Below are 17022 nucleotides of genomic sequence, written 5' to 3'. Positions count from 1 at the left end.
GATGGTGAAACACTTACAGATCAGTGGAAACTAGGAGGCCCGAGGGCCGAATGCAGTGTGGGATCCTGGCTTGTATCCTGAAACAGAAAAACCCGAGAAATCCAAATAAAATGTATAGTCCAGTGAATGCCAGAGTACTAGTATTCGTTTCTTAATTTTGCAAAAGTCCCACGGTTATGTAAGATGTTAACATTAGGGGAAGCTGTGTGAAGGGTATATGGGATCTCTGTGCTAGTTTTGCACATTTTCTTTAAATCTAAAATTATCCCCCGAAAATATTTTAAAGAACTTCAGAAGACCTAGAAAATCTAGGCAGAGCAATTAAAATGAAAGAAATACAAGTGATCATCAAAGGGCTAACTCCTCAGACAAACAAACAAAAGCTTTCTAGGTCCTAAAGTTTCTATAAAAGACTTTTACCAAACATTTCAGTAACTGATAACTCCAATCTTTGTATTTTTAAGATTTTATTTATTTATTTATTTATTTATTTATTCATTCATTCATTCATTCATTCGAGAGAGAAAGAGCATGAGCAGAATGGAGGGGGTGTGGTAGAGGGGAGAAGCAGAGCAGACTCCCCACTGACTGGAGAGTCCAACAGAGGGCTCGATCCCAGAACCCTGAGATAACGACCTCAGCTGAAGGCAGATGCCCAATTGGCATCCCCGATAACTCTAATCTAACTAATCACTCTAATAACATAGAGAGATTTTAAAAAGCACTCACATTCTTTCCCATGAAGTAAATAATTAACTTAATTTTTAAGATATTATTATATTATTAAGAATAAGATAATTTTTTCCTTTATAATTTTAGTGTAGATATTTCTATTTTCTATAAACACTGGGTGGTATATCCAGTAATGGCAAATAATGGTAGAAATCTGTCTCATTCTTGACTTCAATGAGAATACTTCTAATTATTTCCTTATTACATTTGGTTCTAGCATTTGTATTTACATATCACATCAAGAAATTAACCGCATAGTTACATTACTAAGAATTGTTATCAAGTATAACTTGGGGTGCCTCAGTGGCTCAATCATTTAAGCATCTGACTTCTGATTTCACTCAGATCATGATCTCAAGGTTGAGAGACTGAGCCTGGCTTTGGGCTCTGTGCTGAGCATGGAGCCTGCTTAAGATTCTTTCTCTCCTTCTTTAAAAAAAAGAAAAAGAAAAGAAAAGAAAAAAAAAGAATAGACTTAAAATTTTATCAGATATTTTTTGCCTCCACAAAAATAATCATGTAAATTTTCTTCTTTTTAAAGCAATTAACATTAATTGTATTATAGGTTCCCTTTTATTGAACCACCCCTATATTTTTGGAATAAATACCACTTGGTTATAGCTCATTATTTTTTTTAAAGATTTTATTTGTTAGAGAAAGAGAGAGAGCACAGGAAGGGGAAGCAGTGGGAGTGGGAAGTGGGAGAAGGAAGCTCCCCACTAAGAAGGGAGCGTGGCATGGGACTCCATCCCAGGACCACAGAATCATGACCTGAGCCAAAGACAGACACTTAACCCACTGAGCCACCCAGGGGCCCAGTTTGTTATTCTTTTTATGTGGTTCTGTATTCTGTTTGCTAATCTTTTTGTTATGTTGTTCTATAGCATTCATTATGAATTTATCTAAAGTTTTAGTGTACCTGTGTGTACACATACTATCCTTCTTAGGCTTTGCCATCAAAGTCATACTAACTTTAAATTTAGGTATTTGTCACAATAAGGTGATGGAAGATTAAGCTGATTCCCTTTTAACTAGTCTCCTTCTCTCTAACTAGTAACTGGTCTCGAGACTCTGCAGTCCAGTGTGCAATGGCATCGCATAGTAAGTGATATTCTGTAAGACATGATTGCAACTGAAGTCTCTTGGGTTAAAAAAATAATAATTTGTTCATTGTCCCTACTATGGGGATATCATAATTAGTGTTTAAAATGCATGTTTGGGCAGCCCCGGTGGCTCAGTGGTTTAGAGCCGCCTTCAGCCTCAGGCGTGATCCTGGAGACCCGGGATAGAGTCCCGCGTCAGGTTCCCTTCATGGAGCCTGCTTCTCCCTCTGCCTGTGTCTCTGCCTCTCTCTCTGTGTGTGTGTGTCTCTCATGAATAAATAAATAAAATCTTTTTTAAAAATAAATAAATAAATAAAAATAAAATGCATGTGTTTGGGACAAGGAAAAAAGGCAGTTTTATTAAAAACTGCCTTTGATTTTTTTCTTCCCTGCAAAATCATATTCTTACTCACCCTAATGTGTTCCTGGAAATGAGTTCAACATGAATTCAAAAGGATGAAGGTTTTGACCAACCATCCCACTGCTTCTCTCCACCTTCCCATCTTTTAACTGAGCTGCTACAATAGGCTCATATCCTTCCTTCCATCATCACTGTGGAAACCATTCCCTCCAAACTAGGTCAGAAGTAATGCCATGAGGAAACAGAAAAAGAAAAATGTTTTTCCCAATTCACAGCCACATCCCAGAGAAATAAAGATCAGACGATGAAGAGAGCTGTGAGAGAGGGAACCCCTTCCCCACTCCAATTATAGAGACTAACACTTACATAGCATTTATAACATGTTAGTCATGCTCTAAGTGCTTTATTTTTCTTTTTTTTCCTTTTTTTTTCTAAGTGCTTTAAATAAATAACTCATTCAATCACTAACCTCCATGGTAAGTACTACTGTTACCCCACTTGGCAATTGAAGAAACTAAGGGCAGGAAAGGATCCGCCCATAGTCATATAGCTACCAAATGGCAAAGCCAAGATACAGACTCATGGAATTGGGTTCTAGGGTGGCCAGCCTAAGTATCAAACTATACTGTATCACCCCTACAACCAAGAATTTTTCCTGCCCTGGGGATCAAGGAGAAGCTTTGAATAAAATTATCAAGATTTTAAATAAATATATTCAGTATTAATAATTTGGTAAAGTTGTTCAAATAACCAAAAGAGATAGAAAACTCAGGGAATCAGACTCAGATGCCAATAAGTGAGACCACTTTCTAGGAGGGAATCTAGGGTAAAGGATTGGCAGAGAAGAGAGGGATAGAGCACAGGAGCAGCAGTTACAGGAAAAATAGAACCATGGCACATTTATCAAAACTAAGAAATTAATAGTACAATTATATTAACTAAACCATAGATTTCATTTGGATTGTGGCTGTTTTACCTGTTCTAGGATCCAATCCGGGATCCCACTCTGCATTTGGCTATTAGGTCTCCTAGTTTCCGATCTGTAACTGTTTCACCATCGTTCCGTGTCCATGATCTGACAGTTTTGAAGGGTACTGGTCAGGTATTTTATAAGAAGTCCATTGATTTGAATTTATTTGGTATTTTTCACATGATTACACTGGAAATATGGGTTTGGAGGGAAATATCACGGAGATAAAGTGTCTGCATATTCCATCACTGGAATGATGTCCAGGAAACCAACAATTGTAGATTCAGGGGCTGGGAACTATGATATGGAAGGTGAGGCAAAACTTGGAGACTCTTCCCACTGTTTACCCTTTTGTACTGTATATGTGCATATATTACTTTTTAAAATCTTTAAATAAATAGGATATCATGCTTTAAAATTTTATTCAAAGAGATACTTGCATAGGTAATCTAAGTTTCATCAGTGGGTCAAATAATGTATTTGTCCCTAAATGTGAAATCTATCTCTTGCTCTTATACAGGGGCTCTTTACTATACATGTCTGTAAATGCTCCTCACTCCCAAACTCCCAATTTTATATTAATTTTTACCTTCATTTTCTCTTAGCTTTTATTTATTTTTATATCATTGGATATTTTTTCTTTATATCTAAGCCCCTTTATTTCCTTGTGCAGAGCTGGAATCTTAATTAATAAATTAGTGGAGGGGATCCCTGGGTGGCTCAGCAGTTTAGTGCCTGCCTTTGGCCCAGGGCATCAAGGTTAGATGGCTCTTGGGATACAAAACAAACTTGCTTGATGTAGATGTCAGGGTGTGAGCCTAAGTTGAGTTCCCGCTAGGATTCAAGCATGTCTGGACTACCACTCCCATTGAGGCAGAACAGAATGAAAAAGCCTGCAAGAAAAGAGCACATCTCAAATGAAGATTTTCAAAGTAGTGGCTCAAGAACAGGGGCTGAAGGAAGAGGGGAGGAGAGGCTCTCACTGAGGCAGTTGCTGAGTCCTAGGACGATGGGGCTGCTGTGAGAGAGAAAGGCAACAAGCAGCTGAAAAGAGTAAGAGTAAATAAGGTTGCCTGTGGCTCTTGCTGTAAAGCCAGAGCACCTTTTGTGGATCCCACCTCTCTTGATAATGGCTATCAGCAGCCATGCGACGCTATCAGCACTTACTAACAGGAGCCCCAATGCCTTTGACAGATGGCAGCAACCACCTCAGCACAATCTTGTGGCTTCCACAGGGATGGGCAATGTCATCACAGCACAGCAGCAAAAAGGGAGTTATCACACTTTTAAACTACTATAGACAGCTCAAATATAGAAAAGAAATCTTTCTATATCTAATTAGATAAACCTATCCAAAAATTTATCAGCGAATTTTACTCAATTATATTCCCAGATCAACTTTGGAGTATCCTTGTGGAATTTCTCCCAGAATTTCTTTGGCATTTTAATTAGGATTGCATTAAATTTACAGATTAAATTATTGTCACATCATCTGGCACATGTATTTTTTTTCTTTCCACTTACTGGAATCTTCATGTAGACCTTATACATTTCTTGATCATTTATATAGGGGTATTTTATAGACTTTATGGTTACTGAGTGTAGAATATATATATGATTTATAAATTTTCCCTCAGCACCCTGCTTGTCTTATCTTTTCCTTAACTGTATCTTTTGAAGAGCAAAAGGTTTTAGTATTAATCAAGTCTAATGTATAATTTTTTTCTTCTGTTGACTGTGCTCCACAGCCATATCTAAGAAAACTGCCTAAACTAAAAATGACAACAATTTTATCCTATCTTTTCTTCTGAAGTTTTTATAGTTTTGGCACTTACATTTAGATCCATCATCCATCTTGATTTATTGTTGTATAGGCATGAGATAATATAGATTTGTGTTTTTAAATATGAATATCCATTGTCCCACTCTTATTTTTAACATATAGTCTCATAGCATTGTTGCAAAACATGTGACCTGCACAATTTCTATCTCTGAGATCTTAAGTTTCCTTTGTGAAGTGGATATATGATAAGTTTTAGAATTTCTTATGGTTTTATGAAAGTAGAATACTCTCATTTTTAAAATACATGCAAAATAGATGGGTAAAAAAATTACCATCTTCAAAATAGCCATCACCAATTATGACTCCAGCCATTTCTGTAGAATACAAGTAATTTTCTCTAAAAAATATTTTGAAGGTATAATTTACAGGGTTTTTTTTTTCTGTTATCCAGTATTACCAATGAAAAACCTGATCATGTTCTTATTCTCTAGTTTTTGTCATCTGTTTTCTCACTGGAAGCCTTGAAGTTTATCTTTATCTTGGGTAAAATGAAATTTCATAACAACTTGTATTTTGTATTCAAATATACTAGATAGTTATGTTTCAATCTAAAGACTCCAAGAAGTTATTTTGCATTACTGGTTGAGCAATATTCTTTCTTATGTGTCCTGCATTCTTTCTTTCTGGAACTTCTATTAGTGACATACTAATTGTAACATTTTAAGACATCCCAAGATCTCATGGCTTTAAATTTTTGGACTCTCCACTATCAGTTACACATGAAAACATACCGAAGAATCAATTTAGGACAGAACCAAAGTGTTTCTCTATATGAAAGGATTGAGGTGTGTGTATTAGTGAATTGGCACATCAGAATGCTAACTGACAAGACAATTTCAATAATGCTCTAGGACTGTTTGAGAAGAGATTAATGCCTTGGGTAGTCATATAATTCAAATGTAGTTCTGTGGTTCATTCTAACTGCTATCTTCAATTGTCCCTAGTAAGAGTAAAAAGAAATCTGGAAGTTTTTAAAATGTTTGCATATTAATTTAATCACTGAACCAACACACAATAGTTTTTCAGGTGTCACTGGACTACTTGTTGGAATATTTGTGGTTCTCCAGGGGTTAGATTTGCTATTACAACTTCCAACTTGACCAGATAACATTGAGTGATGAGGATAATAACACTTTTTCTGATGATTGAAGATTTATTAGTTTAGAGAGGAAACTTTCCATATTGAATAGAAAAGCAGTTTGGTAATATGATCTATCTAGAAGTATTAGTGTTCATAGATACCATTAGTATAATCAAAGTGGAAAACAAAAGGCATAAGAGATGGCAAATTAAAGTCATAGATGGACTAGGGAAAGTCAACTTGAAATTGTTCCAAAATAAGTGCCAGTTCCATAGCCCTTTCTAAAATGTGGGCATAAACAAAGTGTCTGCAATTACCAGATGACTAAATTTTATCAATTATTTGGAGTTAAAGTATTCTGTTCCAATGGATATCACAGGAAACTTGTGAATAATTTTTATATTATTCTGATAATCATTAATGACCAACCCAAGAGTCTAAAACCAAGTTTAAACTAGGGATATGTTACAGAAAGGAGTCATAAGGAGCCTTCAAAAAGTGAGAATAATCAGAGATATTCATCCTCTTGAACTGTTGGAGTTGATGTGAACATGATGGTTTTCATGATATGTTTCACTCAGTTTCTTTTTTTATATTACTAAGAATACTACCTATTACAAGTTCTGAGGGCTTAAAGATTATGTTAAAGAGATAAGAGGGTGAGAAAACAGTAAATTGTATCACAGAATTCTATCAGATATTGAGACAGATATGTGTGAACATAGGGCTTCACAATAGGCTGTCACCAGCAAGTTTTGGAATGCATGAATGAAGCAACATTGAGACTTGGACTTGAAACAGTATTTTTACTAACCAGTACCAAATAGATATTACTATTGTGCTATTGGACACACTAACTGGTTATGATGTCCATGTATACTTGAGCTTAAAATAAAACTCCTCTCTTTGCTGACCCCAATCAAAGAAAGTGGAATTCCTCTCCATTTAGGAAGTCAGGGAAATTTGAGTCTCTGTGTTTGTAGAGGTCCTCTACTTTTACAGTTATGCTCTAACTTTTGAGTTATCTCAAGAGAGTATACTCTCCATCAACAAGGCAATTCACCAGAAATGCTCACTGATCTGTTTAGGGTAGAGGAATCAAAGAAAGCACAGGGAGCAGAAGTCTACCTGAGAACAAAGTTTAAAAGAAAGCTATGAGGTCTCTAGGCATAGAATGTCAAGGTCTTTTCAGTGAGTATTAATATTTTACACCAGAATCAGCCAAAAGTCAGGTACTGCACCAAGTACACATTGTTGTGAATGAAAATTAGTGTTTTGCCACAATGCAACCTTGCTTTTTTCAGAGTCTCATGTGTTGACTTTGGTCTTGTAGAAAGGAAAAGTAAACCTTGGCTATGAATACCTTTTTTTTTTTTGTCCACTTGTATATAGATTCATTTGTGCCTGAAGATATCTGAGGACCCCAGATCCAAATGTGAGACCCAAACTCCATGCATCAGCATAGTGAACCTGCCTATTTGGGCAGCAACCTTGTACTGAACTTTTCCCACCTAAGTCATCAATGGCTTTCATGGCTCCACGTCCAAAAGATATTTTTCTGTCTTTTTCTTGCATGACCTTTAAGCAGCATTTGACACTGTTACCAGTCACTATGTGTCTCTTAAATCTCTCCTATTTCCCCTTCCAATAGGTTAACCAATCCTATTCTGTTGCAGTCTCTTTTCTACTGGGTAACATTAGCCTTAATTGTTCTTGTCACAACCACTTTATCTTGTTCAATCAAGTCTACAAAGCAGCCCTGTGATCTTGTCCCTCCTTTGGTTAAATGAGATGAGTGGTAAATCTTTAGGGCTCACAAAAGGACTTGTCATGATTGGCCTCTCTGACTCCACAACTTAACCACTGTCCTTGCTCTCTTTGCTCTAGCCTTCTTTCATGTCCTCCTAATGCAGTTCTCAATTCTGGCTTCATATTAGAATTACATGTGGAGCTTTAAAGACAAAACAAAACAAAAACTACTCTTGGGGTCATACCTCTAGAGATTTTGATTCCCTGGTGTGGGGTGAGTTCTAGGCATCTGTATTTTTAGATTTTAGAAGATATCCTAATTTTAAGGCTCAGCCAGGGTTGAGAACCACTTCTCTAATGCACCTTTTCTCAACTCAAGTTCTTAGCACATACTGTCCCCCTGTTTGAAAAACTCTTCCTCCACTCCCCCCACCCCCAGAATCTCTAGGTTGAAATTAAAAGTTGTTTTTAAAATGAAATTTCCTGGATATCCTTTGCTAGTTAGCTTCCCTTAATAATTCCTATGATTTGCCTTTTAGACATCACAATTTCTTTTATTTGTTTTAAGTTTGCTTTCCCATAAGATTAAAGACAAAAATTATCTGTTTTTTCCCTGTTCTAGCTCCACTGCCTAACATGTAATAAAAACTAAAAAAAAAAAAAAAATTAAAAATAAAAAAATCTTATGGTTAATTGAAAATGTCTGTGTCCTGGGAAATCAGCCTTGGTTAGATATTAAATAACTATTTAGTCCCCAATCTTTCCATAATAAGATTCTTGGCTGAGAAGGAAGATTTATAAGGATGACAAGGACTTTTTGATGACAAAGTGTATATTTGGGATAACATCTTGAGCCTAGACCATGTTTATCATAAGATCCTAATACATCTGGAGAATTGGTGTTGTAGGCCTTTCAGGAGTGTCTGAAAATGAAGGCCCCACATCTTCCTGGAAGCTTTCTAAGGAAAGAAAGTTGAGGCACAAAACTAGCTTAAAGAAAATGATCCATGAAGAAAGATTGGGGCAATTCTATATAGAACCCATTAAACTTTTTCAAGGATTTCTCTCACTAATCTTCTTAGGAGTGTAAATCATAAACAAGTAAAAACTAAAAGAACCAGAATCCTGAGAAAGCACAGTGTGGTTACACTAGTTCTGATGGCTTCTGCAGTAGTGGAAAATAATTCAAGTGGCTTTGGGAGTCAGGGATGAATTAGCTCTGGGTGTAGCCTTCAGCTCTCTTAATATTTGGCCTTGGCATGATTGGAGGAATGTGAGAACACCAGCAAAAATGTCACTACCTTCGGTAAAACACCAACACAAACAGGAGGCTGAAGGGGTAAGGACATTGAATATTCATACCCTCAATTCAGATTCCTCATCTCTCTGCACTTTGGTGTTTCACTATTGTCAAAGAGAGGAGGATTCTAGTGAGCTAGAAATGAAGGAAAAGTTGCAGACTAACATAATAGTCTATAGGACCCTGTCCATGGTTCCGTTTGAGCATTCACAGGATTGTGGGAATTACTAGAAGGGAGTTCAAATTCCCTCAGAATAATGATTATTATGATAATACCATTTCCCCCCAGGCTAAGGTGGCATCAGAAACACATAATGTATGTGATTTGAAACATCTGAGGTTTAAGGAACCTAGTCAAATAGGCATGACTCCAATTTTTCTGGCCAAGAATGACAACAGATATTGAACAAAAATGTCAATGATATAAGATATATATAAAAAGCAGATGGTCAGCTTAAAGAAGAAAGCCAAAATAATATATATGGAAGCTTAAGGCCCACCAGGCTGGTCCTAGAACCTAGTATTATGAAACATATTACGAAGTACATATTTCCAGGTTTTGACCATTTTATCATTTACTATGGGTTTCCAATGAAGAGCCATTCTGATTAAAGAATAATTGAAAATGAGATGGAGGAGAACCTATCCATATAATAGAAGTTAAAGCCAGCGTAATAATCATTATTCCCCAGAGGAGGTACTGAAAAATTTCTGAGAACCCTGGTGAGCATGTTATGTACTCTGAACAATAACAAAAAACCTATTTGGGGAAAGCAGGTGAAATTCCTGGCCAATTCCTATAACTTTCTAGACTGACACCACTACAAAACCAGTTTATAGATGTTAGACAATCCTTATCACTTGCTGATGTATGCACTGGTTTTTGGCATTACGTTAACATTAGTGGTACCTATGGTACAGGCAAACCATGTCCACAACAAAGAAGGGATGTGCTGTAAATTAGTTAATCAACAAAAAATGGGATGCCAAAGTAATACGAGCAGAACAATAACCTGAGTTGTGATAACATTTTTGGCTCTATGAAAAAAAAAGAGAAGCTAGCTAACAGATGGGAAGCAGAGGTCCATGTTACTATAGATCTAGTAACTGACAATTTATTACTGTGAAGCAAGCTCCAGGATTGAGAGAAAATAGTTCACTTAAAAAGTGCTTCTCAATCCTGACTGTTCATCACAATCACCTGGAGGCCTTGGTTTTGTTTTGTTTGTTTGTTTTTTAATGTCTGGTCTTGAATCCAGACCTATTAATTCTCTGGAGATGTTGCTAAGGAATCAAAATCAATGTTTTTCAGCCCCTCTGCATACAGCCAGGGTTGGGACCCAGTGATTAGATTTGACGTATCACAAATTGATTTCCAAGGACTAAAGCCCAGTTACAACTTTGTCTGTGGGGAAAAGTTCCCATTGAGGCAATAGTCCCAAAAAATCATTGCTTAGATAGAGACAGGATGTTCAGTTTGTCACTGCCTAGAGAAATGAGTACTAGTGTATTTCTGGCCAAATTGAAAGAAAATAGTGACAAGGACAAAAATGTCAAATTTCAAACTAGACAAATCACCATTTATTGTTCCATGTCACAGTGAGAGTTGTCCACCATACAAGTTTTATATTCTCTAAGTAATGATAACATGCAATATAGTAATAAACAACATAGCAAAGAATTATCACAATTTTAGATATGAATATAAATATTTTAGAGAAAGAGGTTCCCCGGGTGGCTCAGATAGTTGACAGTCCAACTCTTGGTTTTCAGATGGCCACCTTCTCCTTGCATCCTCACGTGGCAAAAAGAGAGAAAGCAAGCGCTCTTTCATCTCATAAGGGCATGAGCCCCATCTTGGGGTTCTTCTCTCATGACTTCATCTAAATCTTATTATCTCCCAAAGGTCCATCTCCAAATACCAACACATTGGGGATTAGGGTTTCAATATATGGCTTGGAGGGGATATAACATGCACTCCAAAATGTGTGCTTAATAAGCAGGTAGTCCTATCCTTTGAAATAGCTCTTGCATCCCACAAAGGTAAGACATAGATCCCACAGGGCACTCAATGCTGGAGTCAGAGGAGCAGCACTGAACAGATGGGAAAGGGCTTGTGTTAGGGTGATAAGTGATCAGTGGCAGGTATTTGCATATTCATTAGAGGGAATAAATGCCTTTAGAAATAGCATTATTCTACAACAGTATAAAAAAGAACTTTGACTTATTTCAGAAGTACAGACTAAGAATTTCCACAAACAGCACTATTGGGTCTGTTGCAAAACGGTGACATTGCAACAGAGGCTTGCATAAACAAAGCTAGGATGCACACAAGAAAAGAGATGCTCTTCCACTGGGCTTCCCCTAGTTTCTTCAATAAAGAATTCTAAAGTCTTAATGGAATCTCATTGACTATCACTGATAAGTTTAAATAGCTGTACCGTGACCTGTACATGGTTCTCATTTTATAGCATGAGACATTCTTCATTAAGGCCTGACTTAAATCATCCTGCTGGTATTTTTTATCAAGAGACTCCACTGAAGAACATAGCTAACAAAATTTTGTCGGGAAATGCTAGTTATAGAGGCACAGCAGTTGGCTGTAAAAGGCTACCATTAAGCCAAGATGCTATCGTGGATTTCAGTTAGGGTTTTTCTCAGCATTACAAAATTTTGGACTTATATTCCAGTCCAGTTTGGTCTCTTTAGTCTCACAGGAGTGACAACATTGATTCTTTTCTTTTTCTGATCCTTCCAGGTGAACAGCACTCCGAGCCTATGGGATGCATACTCAAGACTGTTAAGTGACCAAGCCATGGTCCTCTCCCTGAACTCCAGGTACAATAAGCTCGAACACTCTCCCATTTCACTGACTAAATATCTTTAAAATGCAACAGAGAAAAATCAACAATTGTGAAAAACAGAAAATTACTCCAAATCCCACTATCCTAATTCAGCAGCTACTATTTTTCTTTCTCATATTCTTCAATTCTTTTTTTTTATTTATTTATGATAGGCAATTCTTAAATATTTTACAGATAAACAGATAATCTAATTATTGTACAATAATAAGCAGATTTACTGTAATATTTTTCCTTTTGGCATTATGTCTTAAGTTTTTATCTTTCTACATACTCATATTTTCATTTGAATGGCAATATAATATTACCCAATTTTGAAATGTTCTAAATTATATTTTATTTTACCAATATTATGATAATCATCTTTACACATAAATGGTCATATCTTCTCTGAAATATGTTTTTGAAATAGCATTCTGTGGGTGAGGTTACTGATTTAGATAATAGGCAACTACAAAAATGCCCTGCTGCTGGAAATGCTGTTGACCAGTCCCAGCCACTGCCTGTGTAGATCCACCAGCACGACCACCCAGGCAGCATAGTGGGACAGTCAATTTCAGCGAGTGACTTTGAATCTAGGAAACCCATCAACCTGGCTAAACCCTTCTTGGAACTTGCTGTAGTCTAAGATACTTTCTTCCCTAACCCTCCTTCCTTCCTTCTTTCCTTCTCTTAGAAATCTTATGCACCTCTAATCCTGTCTTGGCATCCATTACCCATACACTAAATGGAATGAAAATATTCTTAGAGTTTTTAATAAGGAGTCAGTTTGCTGTCCAGAAAAACCTCACTAACAATAAATACTTCTTCAAAGCCTAGTCACCAGAAAATACATATATTTTCTATTTCACTGATTTAATAGGTTCAGAATTGTACCTCATTGTATTTCTTTCAAAAAAAAGCAAAATTCAATATTTTCTGTATATTTATATATTTATTAATTTTCTCATGTGGGAATTTTCTTGTGGTCTTTGCTACTTCATTAGGATTTTAGTGGTGGCATATACTTAGTAAGCTTCTCAAGGCATTTTTATGGTTTTAAAATTTTTAATTCTTTTTTTATCTTGTCAGAATTGGCTTTAGTGTCATTGCTGTATATTTTTTCTTTCACCTTTTTGTATGACATCTGATATAAAATTAATTCTACATCACACTTTACTATTATGACTTTCTCCTGGTTTTGTTACTCGATTTTTGTTACTGTTTAGGCTATAACAGATTTTTTTTTATGTTATAAACTAATTTAAATTATCTTCACAATTCCATTATACAAACCAGAAGTCTACAAACTTGGCCCATTTAGCCATAGCTACGTCCTGCTATTTTTGCAGCATCCTGGTTTGTACATTCTGAGAAATCAGAATGTTTTTTCCTTTTTTTTTTTTTTTTGAGAGAAAGAGAGTGTGAGTGGGGAGGGATGAGGCAGAGAGAGAGAGAGAGAGAGAATCCTAAGCGGGCTTCATGCTCAGAACAGAGCCCACAGGGGTATCTATCTCACAACCCTAAAATCATGACCTGAACTGAAATCAAGAGTAGGATGCTTAGCTGATTGAGCCACCCCACCCAGGCACCCTTGTTTTTTACATTTTTAAATAGTTGAGGGAGATTAAAAGAAGAAAGATATTTCACAACATGCAAATGTTATATGAAATTCAAATTCCAGGGTCAGTAAACAAATTTTTGTTGAAACAGACATATTTATGTATTTATTCATGCATTGTCTATGACTGCTTTTGCATTATGATGGCAGACCTGAGCAGACAGAGACCATTTGGTTAGCAAAGCCTAGTATACTTGTTATCTGGACCATCACAGAAAATGTTTGCTAATCCCAATACAGATAATGATTGTTGAAAATGCTTCATTTCCAAAGACTTGCTTAAACTCTGAATGTTTTTTAAAAATATTTGTCTGTATAATGGAATAGTTATGAATTTAAGGGTTCCAAGCTGTTCTTGAGTATCTTGATGGCAGTGGTGGATCCACTAAATACACACACACACACACACACACACACACACACACACAAGCACAAATAAAACAGGAAACCTAAACAAGATGGGTGTATTGAATCAATATAAATATCCTGGTGGTCTTTGTAGAATGTTACCACTGGGGAAAACTGGGGAAGCATATTGGATGTTTCTTTGTATTATTTCTTACAACAGCATGTAAATTTACAAATAGCTCAATAAAATTTTAATTAAAAAGAGAGCTCTAAGAATGTTTGTATTCTGACCCATCATGAAATAGTGTCATAATAAATTAGTGCCACATTTGGTCAGGTAGGGGAGATAGAGTATTTATCCAGGTATTTTCTATTCCCATATTAGGTATTCTCTAGAATTTATATTCTCTTCCATTGTTTAGAATTTTGTTGTGGTGCCACCATTAAACTGTTTTGATTTAGTGCTGTTTTGTAATAGATTTTATTATCTGATTGAACTGGATCTTCCTTATTTTCTTGATAATTTTCAGCACAGTAACCTGGGATAATCCCTCCAATTTATTTTTCTAAGTGGAAGGTAAATGTATTTTATGAACTGCTGATGAAAATATCCTGAAGTTTTAATTTCACTGTCAGAGTTTGTAAAATAATTTGAGAATAATTGACATTTATAAGTAATCTTTCCATTTATAAACCTGTCTTTCTAATTACTCAAGTTCTGTTTTCTATTCTCTAAAAGTATGAGGATTTTTTGGTATATATTCTGCACATTACTAGACTAATTTCTTAGTTATATTGTATTTTGTTTCCTCCACCCTCATGTTATTGTTTGGACAGCAATTTCTGATATACTAGGAATCATTTGGGAGGTATATTTATCCAGTGTTTGAGCTCACTGAACTATTTTTATTAGACCATGTCTTATGGTCTAATAAAATTTGAAAAACAACAAATTCTAACACAATATTTCAAAATAGGAAATTGAACCCTTATGTTGTTCCTGTTTTTAATAAAAACTCTTACACTACTTCTCAATTAGCGAAATGTTGGTTTAAATAAAACCTTTCAAAAAACTATTCAAACTATTCATTTTTCCTTAAAAAAATGATGTTGATATTTATTACATACTTTTTCAAGATAGGTTAAGACATGAGTTTTAATTTAATCTATTATAGGTATGTGCTAATTAATAGTTTTTAGGATATTGGGCCATCCTTACATTCTGATGATAAATCATAATTGGTGGTTTTAAAAAATATTATGAAAATTTAAACTTTATACTCATAAATTATTGCAATTATTGCAATTATTGCAATTCCAGTAACATAATAACATAGGTAACATACAATGTTATGTTAGTTTCAGGTGTACAATCTAGTGAGTGATTCAGCAGTTTCATATATTACTTGAAGTTCATCAAGATAAGCGTACTCTTAATCCCTGTCATCTATTTCACTCATCTCCTCACCCACCTCCTCTCTAATAACTATCTTTAACCAGACTCTGTGTAGTTAAGAGTATGTTTTTTTGGTTTGTCTTTTTCCCCCCTTTGTACATTTGTTTTGTTTCTTAAGTTCCACATATAAATGAAATCATATGACACTTGTCTTTTTCTGACTGGTTTATTTTGCTTAGCATTATACTCCTTAGATCAATTTGTGTTGTTGCAAATGAGATTTCATTCTTTTTATGGCTGAATAATATTCCATTGTATATATACACCATTTCTTCTTTATCCATTCCAAAATGGACACGTGGGTGGCTTCCACAATTGGTCTATTGTAAATACTGTTGCTATAAACATAGGGGTACATATACCCCTTTGAATTAGTGTTTTCATATTCTTTGGGTAAGTACTCAGTAGCATGATTACTGGATTGTAGGGTAGGGTAGTTCTATTGCTAAGTTTCTGAAGGACCTCTATACCACCTTCCACTGTGGCTATACCAGTTTGCATTACCACCAACAGTGCAAAAGTATCCCTTTTTCCACATATCCTTGCCAAAGCCTGTTGTTTCTTGTTGATTTTAGCCATTCTGACAGGTGGGAGGCGATATCTCATTGTGGTTTTGATTTGCACGTCCCTGATGATGAGTGATGTGGAGCATCGTTTCATTTGTTGACCATCTGGAAGTCTTCTTTGAAGAAATGTCTGTTTGTGTCATCAGCCCATATCTTTGTTTTTTGGGTGTTGACTTTCATAAATTCTTTATATATTTTGGATGCTAACCCTTTATCAGACATGTCATTTGCAAATATCTTCTCCCATTCCATAGGTTGTCATTCGTTTTGTTGGTTTTCTCCTTTGTTGTGCAGAAGCTTTTTTTACTTTAATGAAGTCCCAGTAGTTTATTTTTGCTTTTGTCTTCCTTGCCTCAGCAAGCATATCTAGAAAGATGTTGTTATGGCCAAAGCCAGAAATTACTGCCTGTGTTCCCTTCTAGGATGTTTGTAGTTTCAGGTCTCACATTTAGATCCTTAATCCATTTGGAGTTTATTGTTGTGTATGGTATAAGAAAGTGGTCAGTTTTATTACTTTGTATGCAGCTATCCAGTTTTCTCAACGTTTGATGAAGAAATTGTCTTTTTCCCATTGCATATTTTTGTCCCCCTTTGTTAAAGGTTAATTGGCTATATAATTGTGGTTTATTTCTGGGTTTCCTATTCTGTTCCATTGATCTATGTGTGTTTTTGTGCCAGTACCATATTGTTTTGATTACTACAGCTTTGAAATATAAATTAAGTCCAGAATTGTGATGTCTCCAGTTTTGTTTTTCTTTTTTAATTTCTTTTAACAATGTTTTATAGTTTTCAGAGCAGAGGTCTTTCACTTTTTGATTAGGTTTATTTCTAGGTATCATATTTTTTGTGCAATTGTAAATGGGGTGATTTTCTTAATTTCTTTTTCTGCTGCTTAATTATTGGCATATAGAAATGCAACAGATTTCTGTAAATCAGTTTTGTACCCTGTGATTTTACTGATTTGTTTATTAGTTCTAGCAGTCTTTTGGTAGGGTTTTTTGGGTTTTTCTATATATAGTATCATGTCATCTGCAAATAGTGAAAGTTTCACT

General features: G+C 35.5%; 1 protein-coding gene across 1 annotated transcript in view; it reads left to right on the top strand.

The window, feature by feature from the left end:
* Positions 1-17022, top strand: part of MROH9 (maestro heat like repeat family member 9) — a 152029-nt gene that overhangs the window by 58227 nt on the left and 76780 nt on the right. The window contains exons 2-3 of the mRNA XM_055324332.1: positions 3182-3298; positions 11898-11977. Of these exons, the coding sequence (XP_055180307.1) occupies positions 3182-3298; positions 11898-11977 (197 nt within the window). The remainder of the gene's footprint in view (positions 1-3181; positions 3299-11897; positions 11978-17022) is intronic.

This window comes from Nyctereutes procyonoides, unplaced genomic scaffold, assembly GCF_905146905.1.
Source record: "Nyctereutes procyonoides isolate TBG_1078 unplaced genomic scaffold, NYPRO_anot_genome, whole genome shotgun sequence".
Classification (NCBI taxonomy): Eukaryota; Metazoa; Chordata; class Mammalia; order Carnivora; family Canidae; genus Nyctereutes; species Nyctereutes procyonoides.
The sequence above is the reverse complement of the archived record's forward strand: the minus strand, read 5'-3'. Positions and strand labels throughout refer to the sequence as shown.